This window comes from Staurois parvus, unplaced genomic scaffold (genome assembly GCF_062004578.1).
Source record: "Staurois parvus isolate SC_StPar_1 unplaced genomic scaffold, SC_StPar_1.0 ptg000264l, whole genome shotgun sequence".
Classification (NCBI taxonomy): Eukaryota; Metazoa; Chordata; class Amphibia; order Anura; family Ranidae; genus Staurois; species Staurois parvus.
Window position 1 is genome coordinate 9,037,314 of NW_028318060.1, and position 18,241 is coordinate 9,055,554.

Consider the following 18,241-nt stretch of genomic DNA (forward strand, 5'->3'; position numbering starts at 1 on the left):
TTTATATGGGATGTAGCACTATACACAGAACAAAATCGGGTGATCTACTAAACCACCAATGCTTATTTCTTTATTTTTTTGTAGTTCAGTTTTTATGATGAGCAATGTGTTAATGTGCTATTACAAGTTGTGAAAATGTGTTTTGTTTTTTCTTTTTTTCTTAAGATCAGAAGAGAAGTTTATGACTCTGAAGTTAAAATATTTGGAAGCCGTGAGCAACAATATAAGGCCAAAGAATTAATCTACGCAATTGTAAATAAATGTGAGCAGGAAGAAAGAGGTAAGTTAGTGTTGTGATTTTTTTTTTTTTATTTTTTAATCTTGAAGAATTGATCCTTTCTTACAACTAGTAAAGCTTTTACATTTTCTTGGCCAAATAGTTTAATTTTTTTGAGCAGTGTATTTCCCAGTAAAGGAACACTTTGAAACCACATCAGATCTCAATGGAGAAAAATATCATGCTGGATATCTATACTGATATGGATTGGGTAATGTGTTAGGAACGTAAGAATGCCCCATCGTTTGATGAAAATGATCAACCTACATAGCAGTGAATTCAAAGACACCCCGAAAGTCAAAGTGAAAAAATGATGCATCAGGCTAGTCCATTTTGCTGAATTTTCATTGCAGCAACTCAAAATGGACAATGCCAGAGCATGTGCCTAATGAGACGACAGATGGTGTCCTGGGGCGTATCCTCCCAGAACTGAACCAGGGTATCACTGAGCTCCTGGGCAGTCTGAGGTGCAACCTGACAGCGTTGGATGAACTGACATGATATCCCAGAGGTGTTCTATTGGATTTAGGTCAGCCGACCATGAGGGCCATTCAACGATATCAATTCCTTCATTCTCCAGGAACTGCCTGCATACTCTTGCCATATGAGGCTGAGCATTGTCGTGCACTAGGAGGAATCCAGGACCCACTGCACCAGTGTAGGGTCTGACATTTCATCCCCATACCCAATGGCAGTCAGGGCGCCATTGTCTAGCCCAGGGGTGGGCAAACTTTTTGACTTGAGGGCCGCAATGGGTTCATATATTGGACCCGGGGGCTGGTCCAAGAGTAGATGAATGATGTGTATGTGTCATCCATAGTAAGTATAGTAATATTCCCCCATAGTAAGCATAGTAATTCATCCCCCATATAGTAATTCATCCCCCACAGTACTATTCCCCCCCAAGTAGTAAGCCAAGTCCCCCCTGTGTCAATTCACTTACCTTTGCTCCGCGCGTTCATCTCGCCGTGTTCCCGCGCCGTTCCGGTCTTCAGGGCGGACTGTGAGAGGAGCCTAGCTCCCCTCACGTTCGTCACGCTGCCCCGCCTACATCCTGACAGCCAATGTTTGCCACGCTCCGCGGGCCGGATTAAAAGGTCCGCCAGGCCGTATACGGCCCGCGGGCCGTAGTTTGCCCATTGCTGCTGTATAGTGATCTATTTCTACTTGATTGCAGCTAGCTATAGATCAAAATTAGGTGGTAAAGAGTTGGACATGGCAGCTGGATCAAGTCTCTACTCATCTGATCCAGACACCTCATAAGGAAAAAAGTTCAGTAAAACTAAAAGAAAAAATTCCCTCACCAGATTTAACCACAGGTCACAAGAATGCCCCGCCTACACACATCCTGACAGCCACATCCGCGGGCCGGATTAAAAGGTCCGCCGGGCCGTATACGGCCCGCGGGCCGTAGTTTGCCCATTGCTGGTCTAGCCTGTAGAGGTCTGTTCGTCCCTCCCAGACCATCACTGACCCTCCACCAAAACAGTCATGTTGAATGATGTTACAGGCAGCATAACGTTCTCCACAGCTTCTCCAGACCCTTTCACGTCTGCCACTTGCTCAGGGTGAACCTGCTCTCATCTGTGAAAAGCCAGTTGCGGACCTTCCAATTGGTGTTCAATAGCAAATGCCAATTGAGCTCTGTTGTCGGGCAGTGAGCACAGAGCCCACTAGAATTCATCGGGCCCTCAGGCCACCCTCATGAAGTCTGTTGGGTTATTCGGTCAGAGACATTTACACCACTGGCCTCCTGGTGGTCATTTTGTAGGGCTCTGGCAGTGCTCATCCTGTTCTTCCTTGCACAAAGGAGCAGATACCGGTCCTGCTGATGCATTAAGGACCTTCTACAGCCCTGTCCAGTTCTACAGTAACTACCTCTCTCCTGGAATCTCCTCCATGCTCTTGAGACTGTACTGGGAGACACTGCAAACCTTCTGGCAATGGAAGATATTGAAGTGCCATCTTGGAGGAGTTGGACTGCTTGTGCAACCTCTGTAGGGTCCAGGTATTGGCTCATGCTACCAGTAGTGACACTGACCCTGGCCAAATGTAAAACTAGTGAATAACAGTCAGAAAAGATGAGTAGTGGAAAAAAAATGTCAGTGGCCTCCACCTGTAAAAACCATTCCTGTTTTGGGGGTCCTCTCATTGTTGCCCATGTAGTGCACCTGTTGCTAACACCAAAGCAGCTGAAACTGATTAACAACCCCCAGACCAGATCAATATCTTGGGAGTTAAACGGACTTGATCCTATTCTCTGATTTAGAAAGTGTTCCTTTTACATTTTTTTTTTTTTTTTTTTTGAGCAGTGTACAATGTACCACCCTGCTGATCCTATAGGTATCAATTCCTCTTGCGACTTTTATTTATGATCGTAGCAAACTTCATAGATCCATTCTCGTGATGGTTCCTGCTCAGCCCTAGCTGGAACCAAGAGGGAGGAATTCTGTAATGCTGACTTTTTGTTTTAATGTGCACCTGAAAGGGAAGCTTTAGACCATAGAGTATCAGTACTTTCTTTTCTACTTTTATGTACTTTATTAACTTTTTTCCCCCATTTGGGCATTTCAGGACATCACTATGGGAAATGGTCCTTATAAGTCACCACCCTTAAAAGTTTTGAACTTTTGCTTCCAGTTCCTGTATTTGTGCTTTTTTTGTCGACTCTTCTGTGGTGTTGTTTTTTTATGTGATCCTCTGCTGAAGAGCATAGACCTCCCTGCTTGCCTAAATTGTTAACCTTGGTTGTAAAGTACAGGCCACAGACTGGATATTCCTAGATCCTGGGTTATAGGTTGATACCTTCAGGAGATTGAACACTAGCAAAAGCTTTGCTGGGCATGACTCTGGGCATACTTCTGTAACCACCGTAGAGTAGAGGCAATAACATCAGGATAGTTTAATGTGATCTATACTTCACCTAATCCATGTGTCCATTGAAAAGTTGCTAAAGGGCATGCAAAATCAAAACGTCCATGCAAGAAGTAATCCTTGGTTTTTTTCTTTCAATCTGTGAGTTTGGGGGGACAGTCCTGTCTACTTGGATATAGCAGCATCTTCTGCTCATTTTGGTTGGATCATTTTACATCCTATCACTTTTCATGAATTCAGTGATACAAGTCTGTTATGTGGGCATATTTTCAACACAAGATAAAGCCTGATTTTAGAAGTACTGTAACCATTAGCCGCCCTGCCTATAGCTGTTTGGCGGCCGCAAAAATGCATTAGCTTTCCGGGGTGTACGCCATTTGGCGTCCTCCCGCACATGCGCGGTTGCAAAGCCGCGCAGTAGCGTGATCTATCACCGGCCGATGACAGATCTGAGTACCGGCCCCTGTTGCCAGTACCATGTGACCTGCTGTGACCAATCACAGCAGGTCACATGACAGTTGTATACAATGGATGGCTTCATTCATGCCATCCATTGTATACTAGTGTCTAGGTGTGAGTGGTCACAGCAGGTCACATGCACATGTCATGTGATTAGCTGTGGCCAAATCAAAGCTGAGCACAAAAAAAAAAAACAACCTGAATGAATCGATGTCATTCAGGTAAATGCTTGCTTATAGCAAAGTAATTCTTAAGTGGAGCGTCCACGTTTGGTGGAACTCCACTTTATGCCAAGAAACAGGTTTTGGCCTTGTCCATTCTTTTCAAAAAACTTGTGACTTTGCTTTCCCTTGTAAAGACCTTTTTTTTTTTATTCAGTGTGATTTTTGTAGCAAAGCACCCTTGCAACACCCTGTGCTTTTTTGGGGTTCTATTTGTCCTGCAGTAACCACTCTTTGAACCCATAAGGCAACTCTCCTTGGTGGCTATCATGTATGTGAGGCATTTCTGAATTATTGGCTTTCTCTTGTAAGGAGGCATTCCTTATACTTCTCAAGGGCAAAATAGTTTTGTGCCCAAAACCTTCCTTTCGCTATAAGGTGGTGTCAGCCTTTCACCTTTTTAATGAAGACATTGTCCTTATTTTGTTGTACTCAAAAGCAGCTAAAGGAGATTTAAAATAAAATAATCTGCGCTACTCAAAACATAACCTGATGACAAAAAACTTAAAAGTAAACACCCCAAAGAGCAATTAAAGCAATAGTTGGTCGTAGTGACCGATAAATAATTACATAAACATAATAAACCTATAGTGATGACAGCCAGATGTAATCCCTGAATGGAAAATGAAACCGGTTTACCCAGTATGGTCCATATAAGCGGATTCCTTTGATTCATCATGGAGGGGACATCTGAGGATAACACTGCTGAGTACATTCATTTAAAGCTTGTATGACCCTATATGAGTCAGAGTTGGAGGTGAGCGCACATGCTAGCTGGTGGAGGAGCACAAGTGGTGGTCACTGCTGGATTCACAGGTTATTGAAAATTCTGTTATTGCACATATTGGGACTTTGCACCATTTATTTTATTTCACTTTTGAGTTTTTTTGAACATTATGGCACATTTAAGCAATTTGTCACCATTAAGCACTTTGCAGTCAGTTTGACAATTTCAATGTGCTGCTGATTTATTTATTTATTCAAATATTTTTTGACCATTTATCTGTTAGCCACTTTTTGCATAATTTGTTGGTTGGATTTCATCACTATAGGTTCATTTTGTTTGTGATTATTTATCGGTCACTACAACCAACTAGTGCTTCAAGTGCTCTGTGGGGTGTTTTACTTTTAAGTTATTTTTGTTATAAAGTTATTTTTTTTGAGTAGCGCACCATCATATTTTATTTTTGATTTAACACTGCAAGGAACACTGTTGGGTGTTTGCTGCAACTCTTATACCTGAGAGGGTTACTGGCAGTGCAAGGAGGATTTATCTTTTATTTTTACCCAAAGGAGATTGCTCTTTTTTTGCTGTCTGGACATGGTCAGAGCCATCAGTCTGTTAACATAGCAGTAAACTTAGCCCTGCAGCACTGAACTGTCACTACTTCTGGCACTTCCATCTTCACCGTGTTGTACGTGTACAGAAGTCATTGTTGCGGCATAGTGCTGGCTGTGATCATGACACATACAGTGTGCCAAAAATGCAGAACCTATTGGGCATGCGCTGATTATGTCACTCGCTGTAGTGAATATCTCCTAAACAAGTTTAGGAAATATTCGCAAAACCTACAGGTGAGACTTATTGTATGCTTACCTGTAGGGAAAAGTTTAAATTAGAAGCTGCAGCTTTAAAGTGGTATTAAAGTCTATCAGAAAGGTAAATTTACCTTTTATCCTGCTTTAAGATCCGTCATCGGTAAGTGGATAAGGCTTCTGATCTCAAGGGCTTACACCCAAAGGACAAAGAGCCTCCTGCACATACAGCGGGTAAAATAAGTATTGAACACGTTATTTTTCTAGGTAAATATATTTATAAAGGTGCTATTGATATGACATTTTTACCACATGTCGGTAACAACCCATGCAATCCATACATACAAGGAAACTAGAACAAATATGTTCATAAATTTAAGTTATGGGTAATCAAATGGAATGACACAGGGAAAAAGTATTGACCACGTGAATGGGAGGTGCACAAAGGCATGGAAAGCCAAGACACCAGCTAAAATCGATCAGTAATTAGAAAGCAATCCTACCCATTGACAGTGCAAATTAATATCCGCTACTTCAGTCTCAACTGATGGCCTATAAAAAGGTGTCTCATTACCAAGGTGTCACACAAGAAACATCTCATGGGTAAAAGCAAAGCGCTCTCTCAAGACCTTCGCAACCTTATTGTTGCAAAACATACTGATGGCATTGGTTACAGAAGGGTTTCTAAACCTCTGAATGTTCCAGTGAGCACTGTTGGGGCTACAATCCAGAAGTGGAAAGAACATCATTTCACCATAAACCGGCCACGGCCAGGTGCTTCCCGCATGATTTCTGATTTATCAGATGAGTTGTCCAAGAGCCAAGGACCACTTGTGGAGAGCTTCAAAGATCTGGAATTAGGTGTTTCGATTTCATTGCTGAAGAAAAAGCATGTTGAAGCTCGTTTAAAGTATGATGTACAACATATAGATAAGCCCTTGAAATACTGGGAGATTATAGTCTGGTCAGATGAGACCACAATTGAACTCTTTGGGTGCCATAATACACACCATGTTTGGAGATCAAATGATACTGCACATCACCCCAAAAACACCATACCAACAGTGAAGATTGGGAGGTGGGAAAATCATGGTGCAGGGGTGTTTTTCAGCATACGGTACTGTAAATCTTCATGTCGTTGAAGGAAGGATTAATATAAAAATGTATCAAGACATTCTTGATAAAGTATGCTGCCATCTACCAGGACGTTGAAGATGAAACGAGGGTGAACATTTCACCAAGAAATTGATCCCAAACTCAAAGCCAAGGAAATCTCAATTGGTTTCAAAGACAGAAAATAAAGCTGCTGGAATGGCCTAGCCAATCACCTGACTTGAATCCAAAAGAGAATCCTATGGAAAGAATTAAAGATCGGCATTCATAGAAGAAGCCCTCGGAACCTTTAAGATTAGAAGACTGTGTGGAAGAATGGATCAAATTCACACCTGAGCAATACATGCGCTTAGTTTCTCCATACAAAAGGCATCTTGAAGCTGTCATCACCAACAAAGGATTTTGTATGAAGTATTTAAATAAATATCAGTTAATGTGTTCTCTCTATCTATCTATCTGTGTGTGTATGTATATATGCTTTTGACCTAAAGGGATTCTTTGGACACCATGGACTTTTCTTGTATGTGAAATGCTTTGATACACTAAAATCACATAGTAGAACATTACTGTATTTGGTAATGTCACTTTTAAAATTTTTGAATTTTCCGCTGGTTCTGTCCCCCGTACGTCCAGAAGCTCGCAGGGTATGGAAGATGGATGCCGGCAATGGCCGGGGACACTGTTGGGGGGACATCGCGGGAGCGCAGTACAAGGTAAGTGAAACGGGGATCCCGGAGCAACGCTGCAGGGTAATCCCGAGTGTAGCTCGGGGTTACCGCTTTTGGTACTGAAAGTTTACCCCGAGCTACACTTGGGAATACCGCCAGGGAGGTTAAGAAATCTATTTACTGAGAAAAATGGTGATGTGTTCAATACTCATTTTACCCATGCTACCCTACCAGATTACTAGGCGTTTCGTGGATAGATATAAAGCCTCTTTGCCCAGCTTTGAAAGGCTACCACCTGATCTTTTCTTCATACCTTTATTACCAGTCTTCTGCAGATGCTGCATTTGCCAAAAGGTTGGTTCTTGCAGCAGCACTCATGTTAAGTCTGTTGACCCTTGGTCTTGTTGGGCCCATTGACTTGGTTCTGTTTGCCAAGTTTTCGCCCACCCTTCAGTTTCATTGCTTGGGGACGTCTCTGGGTCTTTGAATATCCAGCCTGTGACTAAACACACTGTTTAATTCACATTGTTCCTTCTATTTCTGTATATGGATGAAGGCACTGTAAATATTTTAATAAAAAAAAAAAATCTAAGTACATTTTATTCTTAATAGATATGCAGCTGTCATGTGACCCAGCTTTTTCTCAGCCTGCTTGCAGGGAAACCAGCAGCAGGAACTTATAGTCCTCTGCTGCTGGTCACATGTTCAAAATTTAAAAAAAAAAAAGCCTTTGGGATACAGAATAAAAATAAGTACTATCAAACTGTTTTAAATTGTCATTAAAAATGTATTTTTGGCACTAACATTGTATCAGTGGATTTCTGCCAATCATAGGCTGTCCCGCCCCTCCAGCCTGTGTCTTAGAGTAAGGAGGAGGTGAAGCCTCCATGAATCTACATGTTGTGGCCCCATTGTGTTTAGCTGGTTAGTGGGCAGCTAGCTGCATTGGGAATATGGACAGAATGGGGAGATAGAGAACGGCAGAATCAACCAGGTGTTTTGCAGAATACAGAAAACAAATCTCATAGTGACTGAGTATGAACAGTATACAGTACAGCATTTTATTTATAGGTTTTTTTTTACTATGTGGGTTTAGTGACAATTTTTAAGATGAGAGGAATTTTGAATTACCTGTAAATGTTAATTGTTTTGGAGTCTAGTATGGTACACAGGATACCTTCCCTTCTGTTCCTGTGTTATCCCTTCAGCGCTTGCTAAAAAACTGAGGTGTCACAAATTGGGGTAGAGTTAGAGGTATGCCCAAGGTGGTGCGTTCAAAAGCTTTGCTAGTATCCAGTTCTGCAGATTTTGCATAAATGACCTAGAACATGAGACAAATCTCCAGAATGGCTGTAATCTCCATTGACGTGCAGAATCATATGACTAAAAGCTTGGACAGCTAAAGCTGCCTGCAAAAAGCACCTCATATGTATGCTCTTCTAAGAATGACAACTATTTTTGAGTCATTTGAGCAAACCGGTGGGAAGGATTTATTTCAACAGAGGAAGGTCCCAAACTACACTCAGGAGCGAGTATCTCTTCTAACCTTCAAAACTGAAGTTCAGCCTTTTCCTTTCAACACAAGTCTTGGCCCACAAAAGCTGACAAGCCTTCCCAAATCCCTTTTCACAATGAAGAGGTGCTCTCAGTCTTAAGAGTAGGGGGGGGGCAGCATCTGCTGCAGTTGCATCTCTCTGGGTCACAGATATCCCAAACCTGTATGTTCAATTATTGATTTCAAAGGGGTACAGAATATTATTATTATTATACAGGATTTATATAACCCCCAACAGTTTGCTCAGCGCTATACAATATAACGGGAGACAATACAGCAACAATACAGTTCAATACTAGAGGGATTTGAGGGCCCTGCTCCTTGGAGCTTACACTCTAGGAGGGAGGGGCTAGTGGTACAAAAGGTAGTAACTGTGGGGGATGGACTGGTTGGAAGAGTAGAAAATTCCATTATTAGCTGAGGGCAGGATAGGCTTCCCTGAAGAGAGGTTTTCACAGATCGCCTGAAAGTGAGCAGAGTAGGCTATAGAATAGAACTCCAAAGTCTACCCCCTCACCACTTTCTTCTTTCAAACCAACCAAAATCTGCTCAGTCAGTCAAATTCCTAAGTTTCAAAGTTCAAATACTACCATCAGCAAAAAATTACCCAAGGATAGTTCGATTTTCAGAATGGCCTCAATCACCTCTTGTTCTATTGAATCATTTGTGCCAGTACTGCCACAAGACAGGTAATATTTAGGTGCAGAGCTATCACAATATATCCTGACAGCTAAAATTGTCTGGACTACAAGCATGTTTAAAAGTGCTTAGGAAGAACACTGAGGAGGTACTGGCAAATTATCTGTGATATTGTATATTCCCCCCCCCCCCAATATGTCGAAAGGGTTAATTAAAAGGCTGCTTACTTGTAATTGGGTCTTCCAAATTACAGCCTTGCAGATGTAATAAGAAAAATGTTTGTGTTTTTTTACTTGCATGCATATCGTATCTCAGAATAGGATTATAAAATATAAGTGTACATAGGCTATAAAATGGTAAATAGACTAATTTGGAAGGTTAGTGGCTGACATTCAAAGTACTTCCTCTTGGTGGAGACCTAGTACTGGAAAATATTTTCTTGGCACAAGTATATGAAAAGCTGAATGTGTGTGTGGACCCAATCCTATTGATAACCATTGTAATTTTTTAAATTAATCAAATTGGCAGTTAATTTTTTATTTGTTTTGTTTTTTATCTCAGGATGTGAATATATTGAAAAACCACCTTCTCCTGCTCCAGTAGTTGAGAGAAAAAAGACTCAGATAGATTGGGCTCGGGTTATAGAAGAGTCCGAGAGACTTACAGCAATGAGGTGGGCTGGTATGTAAAGCATATTTAATTTTTCTCAGTGTTTTATATATGTGATTTATGCCACTTGGAGTTGATTTCAACTTAGCGTATTTAAAGTTGGTAATGCTGAAAATACAAACAAAAATACCCAGCTCACTTGCCAACCTGCAACAAACTGAATTAACCCTGGTCCAGGATAGCCGAGACTCCAGTGCACATCGCTGGGTGGAGAGGTGGCTTAGGTATTACAGGGGCCTGGGGGGGATGCTGTGCATAGAATGCATGAAGATAGAAAATCTTGAGCCTTTACAACCACTTTAAGTGTTGTGCTTGGTATATTGGTATGTCAGTAAAACTACCCAGCTTGTTACATAAGGATTTCCCTGTCCAGGCCTTCTCACTATCATAATATTGTTTTAACATACTTAACACATTAAAGCAGAGTTCCAATGGGAATTAAAAAAAAAAAAAAAAAAAAAAAAAAGCTACAAAAACTGTAGCTGCTAACTTTTTTTAAAGAAAAAAAAAAAACGGACACTCGCCTGTCCCTCGATCGCACGGTGTCCTGTCTCCACAGTGCTGGCATCCTCAATGTGGGCACCTGGCTGTGACAACTTGGGTGCCCACTGCACATACACGAGCAGCACTGTGCTTTGTGAATGGTCCCGTAGTCTTCTGGGACCTATCACGTGGCCCAGAAGACTACGGGGGGTGACCACTGCTTCTGATCGCCTAGGCGAACGCAGTGGGAAGCGGGTACCTGTCAAATTTGTGTACCCCACTCCCCAAAGGTGCCAGTCCTTAACGGGGAGCTGGGGACAAAGTCTTAAAGCGGAACTTCCCCTTTTGGGTGTCAAGTTTTGTTTCCATTCATCCAACTCTTGTGACCGGTTTTGAGTTGTCAGGAAGACCTGGATACAGGGCCCAAAAAGCACATTTTTTTTTTTCTCTTTACAGATATTGTTAAAAAAAGACTGCCAAAAAATCTAGATTTGTGACTCCTCAATTGTTTCAGCTGGGATGTATGTGTAAGGATTTAATTCTCGGTCCTACTTGAAATTGTAGAAATTGCAAATCCTTCCCAGGCCTTGATCAGCCACTTTTGCAGTACTTTCAGCTGTGTGTGTGTGTGTGTGTGTGTGTGTGTGTGTTTTTTTGTTTTTTGTTTTTTTCACACAACCATACAATTCTTTTAAATGTATATTATTATATATCTCCTTGTTTTAAAAGCGATGCCTCCAATTGAAAAGGCTTTCTACACAGAATCTCCAAGTGTTGCCTCAATGTCTGAAGAAGAGGTATCAAAATGGAGGTAAATATAGTTTTCTATTTTCCTTACAAAAATATACTAGAATACAAAAGAATAAGAACAAAGTCAAGTACTTTTTGTAGAGGTTACGTATAAGTGTGTTTTGATGGGGGGAGGTTGTGTTTTTCTTGTATATAGTGTGGTTTTTTTGCAATTTTGAGTTGAATAAACTGTGGAAGGATTAGACCATCGGTCAGGTTTTTATTGCTATTTTGTAAGGAATAATTCAAATGGGGATTATATTGTCCATCTTAGTTATCAAAGCATACAGCTTTGATTGCTCGTAAAAAAAAAAAAAAAAAAAAAAAAAAAAAAAAAAAACCACAATCTGTGAGAGAGCTTTAGGATGGATCAAACCTACGCTGCTGTAAAAACATATTATTTGAAAAAGTGTGATAAATATCAAATCAACCATATAAAGTCATAGGAAGCCATGTATAGATTATCGAAACATGATCATAGGTGGTTCTCTTGATGGCTTCCTATGACTTTGTATATAGTAGTTTAATTTTTTTTTTCCTTTTTTTTTTTTTTTTTTTTTTTTTTTATGTACACATAGATTAACTAACTACTTCTCACCCACAGTGCATTTACTGTGGGTGGGTGTCACGGGTAGGCTAGGTGACATACTGTATGTTGCACCCTTGTTCCTGCTTCTCGGGACATGCAATGCTCCCCCCTGCCGAATTGTGCTGTGAAAGTTCTTTAGCAGGCTATAGCCAATGATTTTGGCTGTAGACCTGCTGATGGCAGGCCAAGCACAGCACAGATCCTGTGTCTGTAAAGAGACACAGAACCTGACTGTTTTCTGCCTCCCTGAGCTCTTTTCATTTAGGGACAGAAAGCAGCCAGATCTTGTTTAAGTAAAAGCACCACATTCACACTTGTTAGGCACATTTAAACCGTTGATTGCCCTCCAGTTAACCCCTTTATTGCCCTGTCACCTAGCCAGTGTCATTTTGTACAGTACTATCACAGTATCCCTGTCACTAACAATGTGAGTGTCCCACCCAGTCAGCGTCCGAATACCCACCACACTATTGCTCTCCACAGTTAATCCCTTGAATGCCCACCACAATATATCAGTCACTCTATAACTGCTAGTATAGTACAGCTCAGAACTATATTAGTATCTGCAAAAGTATAGTGTCCCCCAAAACGCAGTGTTAGCAAGATCAGCCCCACTGCCAGCACTTGTATTTTAGTTTTGTTATTGCAGTGTTGTTGTTTTTTAATTTTTATGATCTGTTACCTCTGATACATTGTCCACAAAACCATAGTGTTGGCAAGATCATGCCTGATCTCTGCTAGCACTAGCAGTTTATTTTATTTCTAGCACACAAGCAGTCCCTGATGGCAAGGAGTTCTCTTTCCCAAAGTCACCACTAGGCACCTGTAAATTTAGTGGCCAAAATGGCCAAAAAAGGTACACTGGCAGACGCCTACAGGATTCTGAGCATGACAAATGAGTGAACAGGAGGCTTCACTGTCAGAATATGAACCAATAGAAAGCAGCGGCAGGGAGCTCAGACCATGGAGAAGAGGTCCCTGCTAAAATCAGGTGTACCCCACCCCATGTTACTGAAGTGAAGTAACGTTTATACCCAACAGTACATCACCGCCGACCCAAGTTCATACCTTACCAGGGAATTTGGGTGGAAACCTATCACGGGTTCTGAATTTGAGTTTTTTTTGGGGCCTAACCCTATAGGCATTAAAAAAAAAAAAGGTGTGAATTGCCATCATATTGGTCCACAGACCTGATTTATCACGACTGTGTTCTCTGCTGTAATGGCCGGGCAGAGATGTATGACAATAATGCACTGTATGCATTTCACTGACCGATTGTAAGCTCCAAGGAGAAGGGCCCTTGAACCGCTCGTGTATCGCATTGTTATTGTACTGTCTCATGTATTGTCTCCCATTGTAATGTACAGCGCTGAGCGAACTATTGGCGCTTTATAAATACTGTATAATAATAATACTTTCGGGTTGCCCTGACTATGATCGGTTCCACAAAATTTGACCCTTCATAATTTGCCCATCCCAGAAATTTCTAGATGTGTATATGACCCAACAAAACATCAGCATAGTCAAGTCCCTTGTAGATTTTACTGGCAGGCTTGCATTCAAGCAGTTTCTCCCCAGCAAGGGTGCCAGATATGGGGTCAAAATTTTAAAATCTCTGTGATGGGGCCACAGAATATACATACCATTTTAGAATTTGAGGGAAAAGACATTTGTGGAGCCCCCCGGATGCCCAGACTACATGCGGAGCAGTGGTAGGATAGTGTAGAACTTGTTCCCTTTGTTCAAAGCTGTGTACCATTTGTACGTTAACTTATTTTTTTTTTTTTTTTTTGCAAGCATGCAACTTTTAGACATTTGTTCAACATAGAAATTGGCTGCTGTGGAACCATGCAACGTAATCACAGGGGCTACCCCTTTTAGAAAGGCTTGCTTGCGGAATGAGAAATTACTTGCAGTAAAATGAAAGGACAAGCGTGATGTATTCATGCTGTCTGCTATTCACCTAGACATGACTGTCCAAATTAACATGGTGTCTGATGTCTTTGAAAAGCTTCTCTGTGTCCATGAGTATAATCTTAATATGGGAGGTGTAGACTACAACAACCAAACGATGAAGCCATGTTTAGCCACCCGCACAGCTAGACACTGGTGTCTATATATTTATTTCAATTGGCTCTATACAATCCTTTTGTTATTTACTAAGCAAGTGGAAGAACTGGATCCCTCCTAAAATTTCAGGAAGCGATCATAGTCAGCTGCATGAGACCTCTTCTAGATATCCTCCAAAATACCCTGACACAAAAGCCACCCCAGGAGGGATACATCTGTGGTAAACACAGAATAAGGCGTGACACGTGTGTGGTGTGTGTGTTTTGTTTTTTTTTCCCCACCTACTTCTGTCCTGGCATCTGTATCAAGGACTGCTTCCGTCGCTACCACACCATAGTGGACTTAGTCTAGGGTACAGCATGGCATAGTATAGATCCACACAATTTCTGCACAAAAGGGGTCTCTAAAGGTATTGGGTAGTCAGGAAACTGTTTTATACCCCTTTCCTTTACCAGGCCAATTTTCAGCTTTCAGCGCTGTCTCACTTTGAATGACAATTGTACGAACATGCAACATTATGCCCATATAAAATTTTTATCTTTTTTTCTCACAAATAGAGCTTTCTTTTGGTGGTATTTACTTTTTGTGCTATAAACAAAGAGCAAATAACTTGGGAAAAAAAAAAGTTTTTCTATTATAAAATTTTGCAAAAGGCTCCTGCAATTTTTCTCCACTGATATGCGTTGATGAGGCAGCACTGATGGGCGGCACTGATAGGTGGCACTGACTGGTGGAACAGGTGGGTGGCACTGCTGGGCACAGGGCACAGCTAGGACTGCCCATAGACTATGCTGTGCTTCTTTTCTGCCTAGTGTCCTGTTCTGCCTAGTGATTTAACCCTGTGGTCAGGAATAGAAGAGCTTTATCCGTCAGTGAACTCAGAAAGGGATGTTACAGTGAGGAATATTTTTGCAAAGTGCTGTATGTTTTTTTTTTTTTTTTCTATATGATTTGTTTATATATGTTCTTCTTTAGGGTCAGAGAGATGCATGTATAAGTGGCATGTCCTTTTCTTTTTCTAACTTATCATATTTATTTATTTTTTTTATAGGAAGGAAAATAATAACATTATTTGTACAGACTTGAAAGATGGTGATAAAAGACCAATCCCAAACCCTGTCTCCACTTTTCAAGAAGCATTTAATCCTTTCCCAGAAGTTATGACCGCGTTAACAAATGCTGGATTTGAGCGTCCTACTCCAATTCAGGTATTAACTAATCTAGCATTAAAAGTGGGGGAAAAACTGAAAGCTTTATTTTATGTCTTAATTTCTATTCTGAGTATACTGAGTATCACTTGAACAAATCTTTCAATACGTTTTTGCATTTAACACATTTTATGCATGTTCTTACCCGTAAAAGCCTCCCTTTTGTAGATATTCAAAAGGCCTGAGACTGCTGTTGTATGCTGGTGCAATGTGATATCAGCAGACGCGCAAGGTTATGTAGGGAGAAGCTGGGCCTAGCAGAGTATTTACACACTTCCTAAGGAAAATGGATATGACATGCTAGATTAGAGGTGAATGTGATCAGGAGTTGATTCTTCCTGTTGTAGTAACGTTTTCTAGAAAGTTTAAAACGGACAACTTAATAAAATGTTATGCAAAGGTAAAACAATGCCAGTAATATAATTTGGTATGGATCTCTTGAAAGTGTTTAACAGAGATTCATTGTGAAATAAAAGTTGGAAGGGCTAGAATATTTGCTATATAAATTCCTGTTGCTGTTTCTGTACTTCAGCTTCCCTCTCACTCATTAACATAATGATGGCATTGTCTCTGGAAAAAGTCTCAGGCAGCAATAAAAGGACACAATTGTATTAGTTCCAACTTTGAAACTAAAAGAAAAATAACTTTGGCTTGAGGTGCACATTAAAGTAGGAATAAACCTTTACGTAAAGTGAGGTACTTTGACTTGCCTGTAAATTTCATATCTTTGAGTACTGGATACATGCCACCCTTCCATTCCTTGTTTTACTCAACATTGCTTGCTACAAAACTTGAAGACTCCTGGAATTGGGTTATAGGGGATGCATTCAGGGGGCATGTCTTCTTATCTTCCAATCACCTGAAAGTACACTCCTAGAACCCATGGTGTATAAATATTCTGCCAGTGTCCTGTATTCCAAGATATGAAATTTACTGGCAATTATGGTTTCTCTCCTTGCCTGGAAACCCTATAGTAATGGGCCCCCATTCTTTCTAGTGTGTGTATACCTCCTCCCTGGGCCAATTGATAACCTTCCATGGCTTCCAATACCACCTCTATGCTGATGACACCCAGATCTATCTCTCCACTCCCCAGCTCACCCCCTCAATCTCACGTATCACAAATTTAAGTGACATATCGGCATGGATGTCACACTACTACCTTAAACTCAATCTTTCCAAAACCAAATTTTGTAGTATTTTCTCCTCCCCGATTCCCCACATATGGCTTTACCATTAAGATCAACAGCACAACCATTGGTCCTTCCCCTCATGCCAGGGTGCTAGGCGTAATCCTAGACTCTGACCTCTCCTTTGGGCCCCACCTCCTATCACTGGTTAAATTCTGCAATCTCAACCTCTGCTACATTTCCAAAATCTACCCCTTTTCTGACCAATGACACCACAAAACAACTTATCCACGCCTTGGTTTTATCCCACCTTGATTACTGCAACTCCCTCCTCACTGGTCTACCGTTACACAGGTTATCTCCCCTTCAGTCTATTATGAATGCTGCTGCTAGACTCATATACCTTACCAACCGATCAGTTACTGCTGCCCCTCTCTGCCAATCCCTTCACTGGCTTCCACTAACCCAACGTATAAAATTCAAAATACTAACCACAGCTTACAAAGCCATTCACAACACTGCCCACAGCTATATCACAAACCTCCTCCACAGATATTGTGCGCTCTGCTTCTCGCAAAACATCTTTCTCTCTAGCTCCCTCGCCACCTCCTTCCACGCTTGCCTCCAGGACTTCTCCAGAGCCTCTCCCATCCTTGAACTCCCTACTGCAGTATATCCGGTCAGCCCCCACCCTGTTTGCCTTTAGGCGATCTTTGAAAACTCACTAATTCAGGGAATCCTACCCCACCTCCACCTAAAAACTTTACTTTAATCACCTCCACCAGATCATCCCCCGCAGCTATCACCTTTTGTATCACCTCCCCCTTCCTTTAGATTGTAGGCTCCATAAGCAGGGTCCTCCTTTTCCTTCTGTACTGAAATGTTTTGTAATTGTACGGTCTACCTTATATTGTAAAGTGCTGCGCAAACTGTTGGTGCAATATAAATCCTGTACAATAATAATAATATATATGCACACCCTGTATGTTTTTGTACTCCAAAGTTTACATACACTTGGACAATTGGTAAAAGAATGTACCATTTTTACAGAAGACTTGAGTGAGCAGGCAAACCACATTTCTTTTATTTCTTATGGGATTCATATTCAACTGTAGGTCATGATAGAATGGTATAATCATAAAACAAAACATGGCAACAAGTAAACAAATTAAATGACCCTTTTCAGTAGTTTGCATACCCTTAGTTCTTAATACTGTGTACTGCCCCCTTTACCATCAATGACCGCGTGCAGTCTTTTGTAATAGTTGTCTTTGAGGCCCCGAATTCTTGCCAGTGGTATAACTGCCCATTTTGTCTTGGTAAAATGCCTCCAGGTCATTCAAAGTCTTTGGTTATTTTGCATGAACTGCACATTTGAGATTTCCCCAGAGTGGCTTGATATTAGCATCCGGAGACTGTGCTGGCCACTCCAGAACCTTCACCTTTTTCTGCTGTAACCATTGGAGGGTCAGCTTGGCCTTGTGTTTAGGGTCATTGTCGTGCTGGAAAGTCCAATCGTGTCCCATGCACAACAAGAAGAATGTAAATTGTCTGCCAGTATTTTCTGATAACATGCTGCATTCATCTTGCCATCAATTCTCACAAGATTCCCTGTGCCTTTTTAGAAACACCAGTGAGCAACCACCATGCTTCACAGTGGGGATTAAATTCTTGTCACTATAAGCATTGTTGACCCCTCTCCTAACATTGCACTTATGGTTGTGACCATATTTTGGTCTTGTCACTCCAAATAAGTGTTCCAGAAGCTAGGGGGGTATCAATGTGTTGTCGGGCATATTGTAACCCGGCTTTTTTCGACATTAGTGATATAATGGCTTTTTTCTGGTGACTTCACCAGGCAGCTCATTTTGTTCATCATATTGTACTCCTTGAAACAACCACACCGTCTTTTTCCAGAGCAGCCTGTATTTTTTCCTGAGGTTGCTTGTGGATTTTTCTTT

General features: G+C 41.2%; 1 protein-coding gene across 1 annotated transcript in view; it reads left to right on the top strand.

Annotated features, from left to right (window-relative positions):
- Positions 1–18,241, top strand: part of DDX43 (DEAD-box helicase 43) — a 75,205-nt gene that overhangs the window by 12,024 nt on the left and 44,940 nt on the right. Inside the window, exons 3-7 of the mRNA XM_089681305.1 lie at positions 166–284; positions 8,892–8,911; positions 9,925–10,023; positions 11,224–11,305; positions 14,994–15,150. Coding sequence (XP_089537431.1) covers positions 166–284; positions 8,892–8,911; positions 9,925–10,023; positions 11,224–11,305; positions 14,994–15,150 — 477 coding nt within the window. The remainder of the gene's footprint in view (positions 1–165; positions 285–8,891; positions 8,912–9,924; positions 10,024–11,223; positions 11,306–14,993; positions 15,151–18,241) is intronic.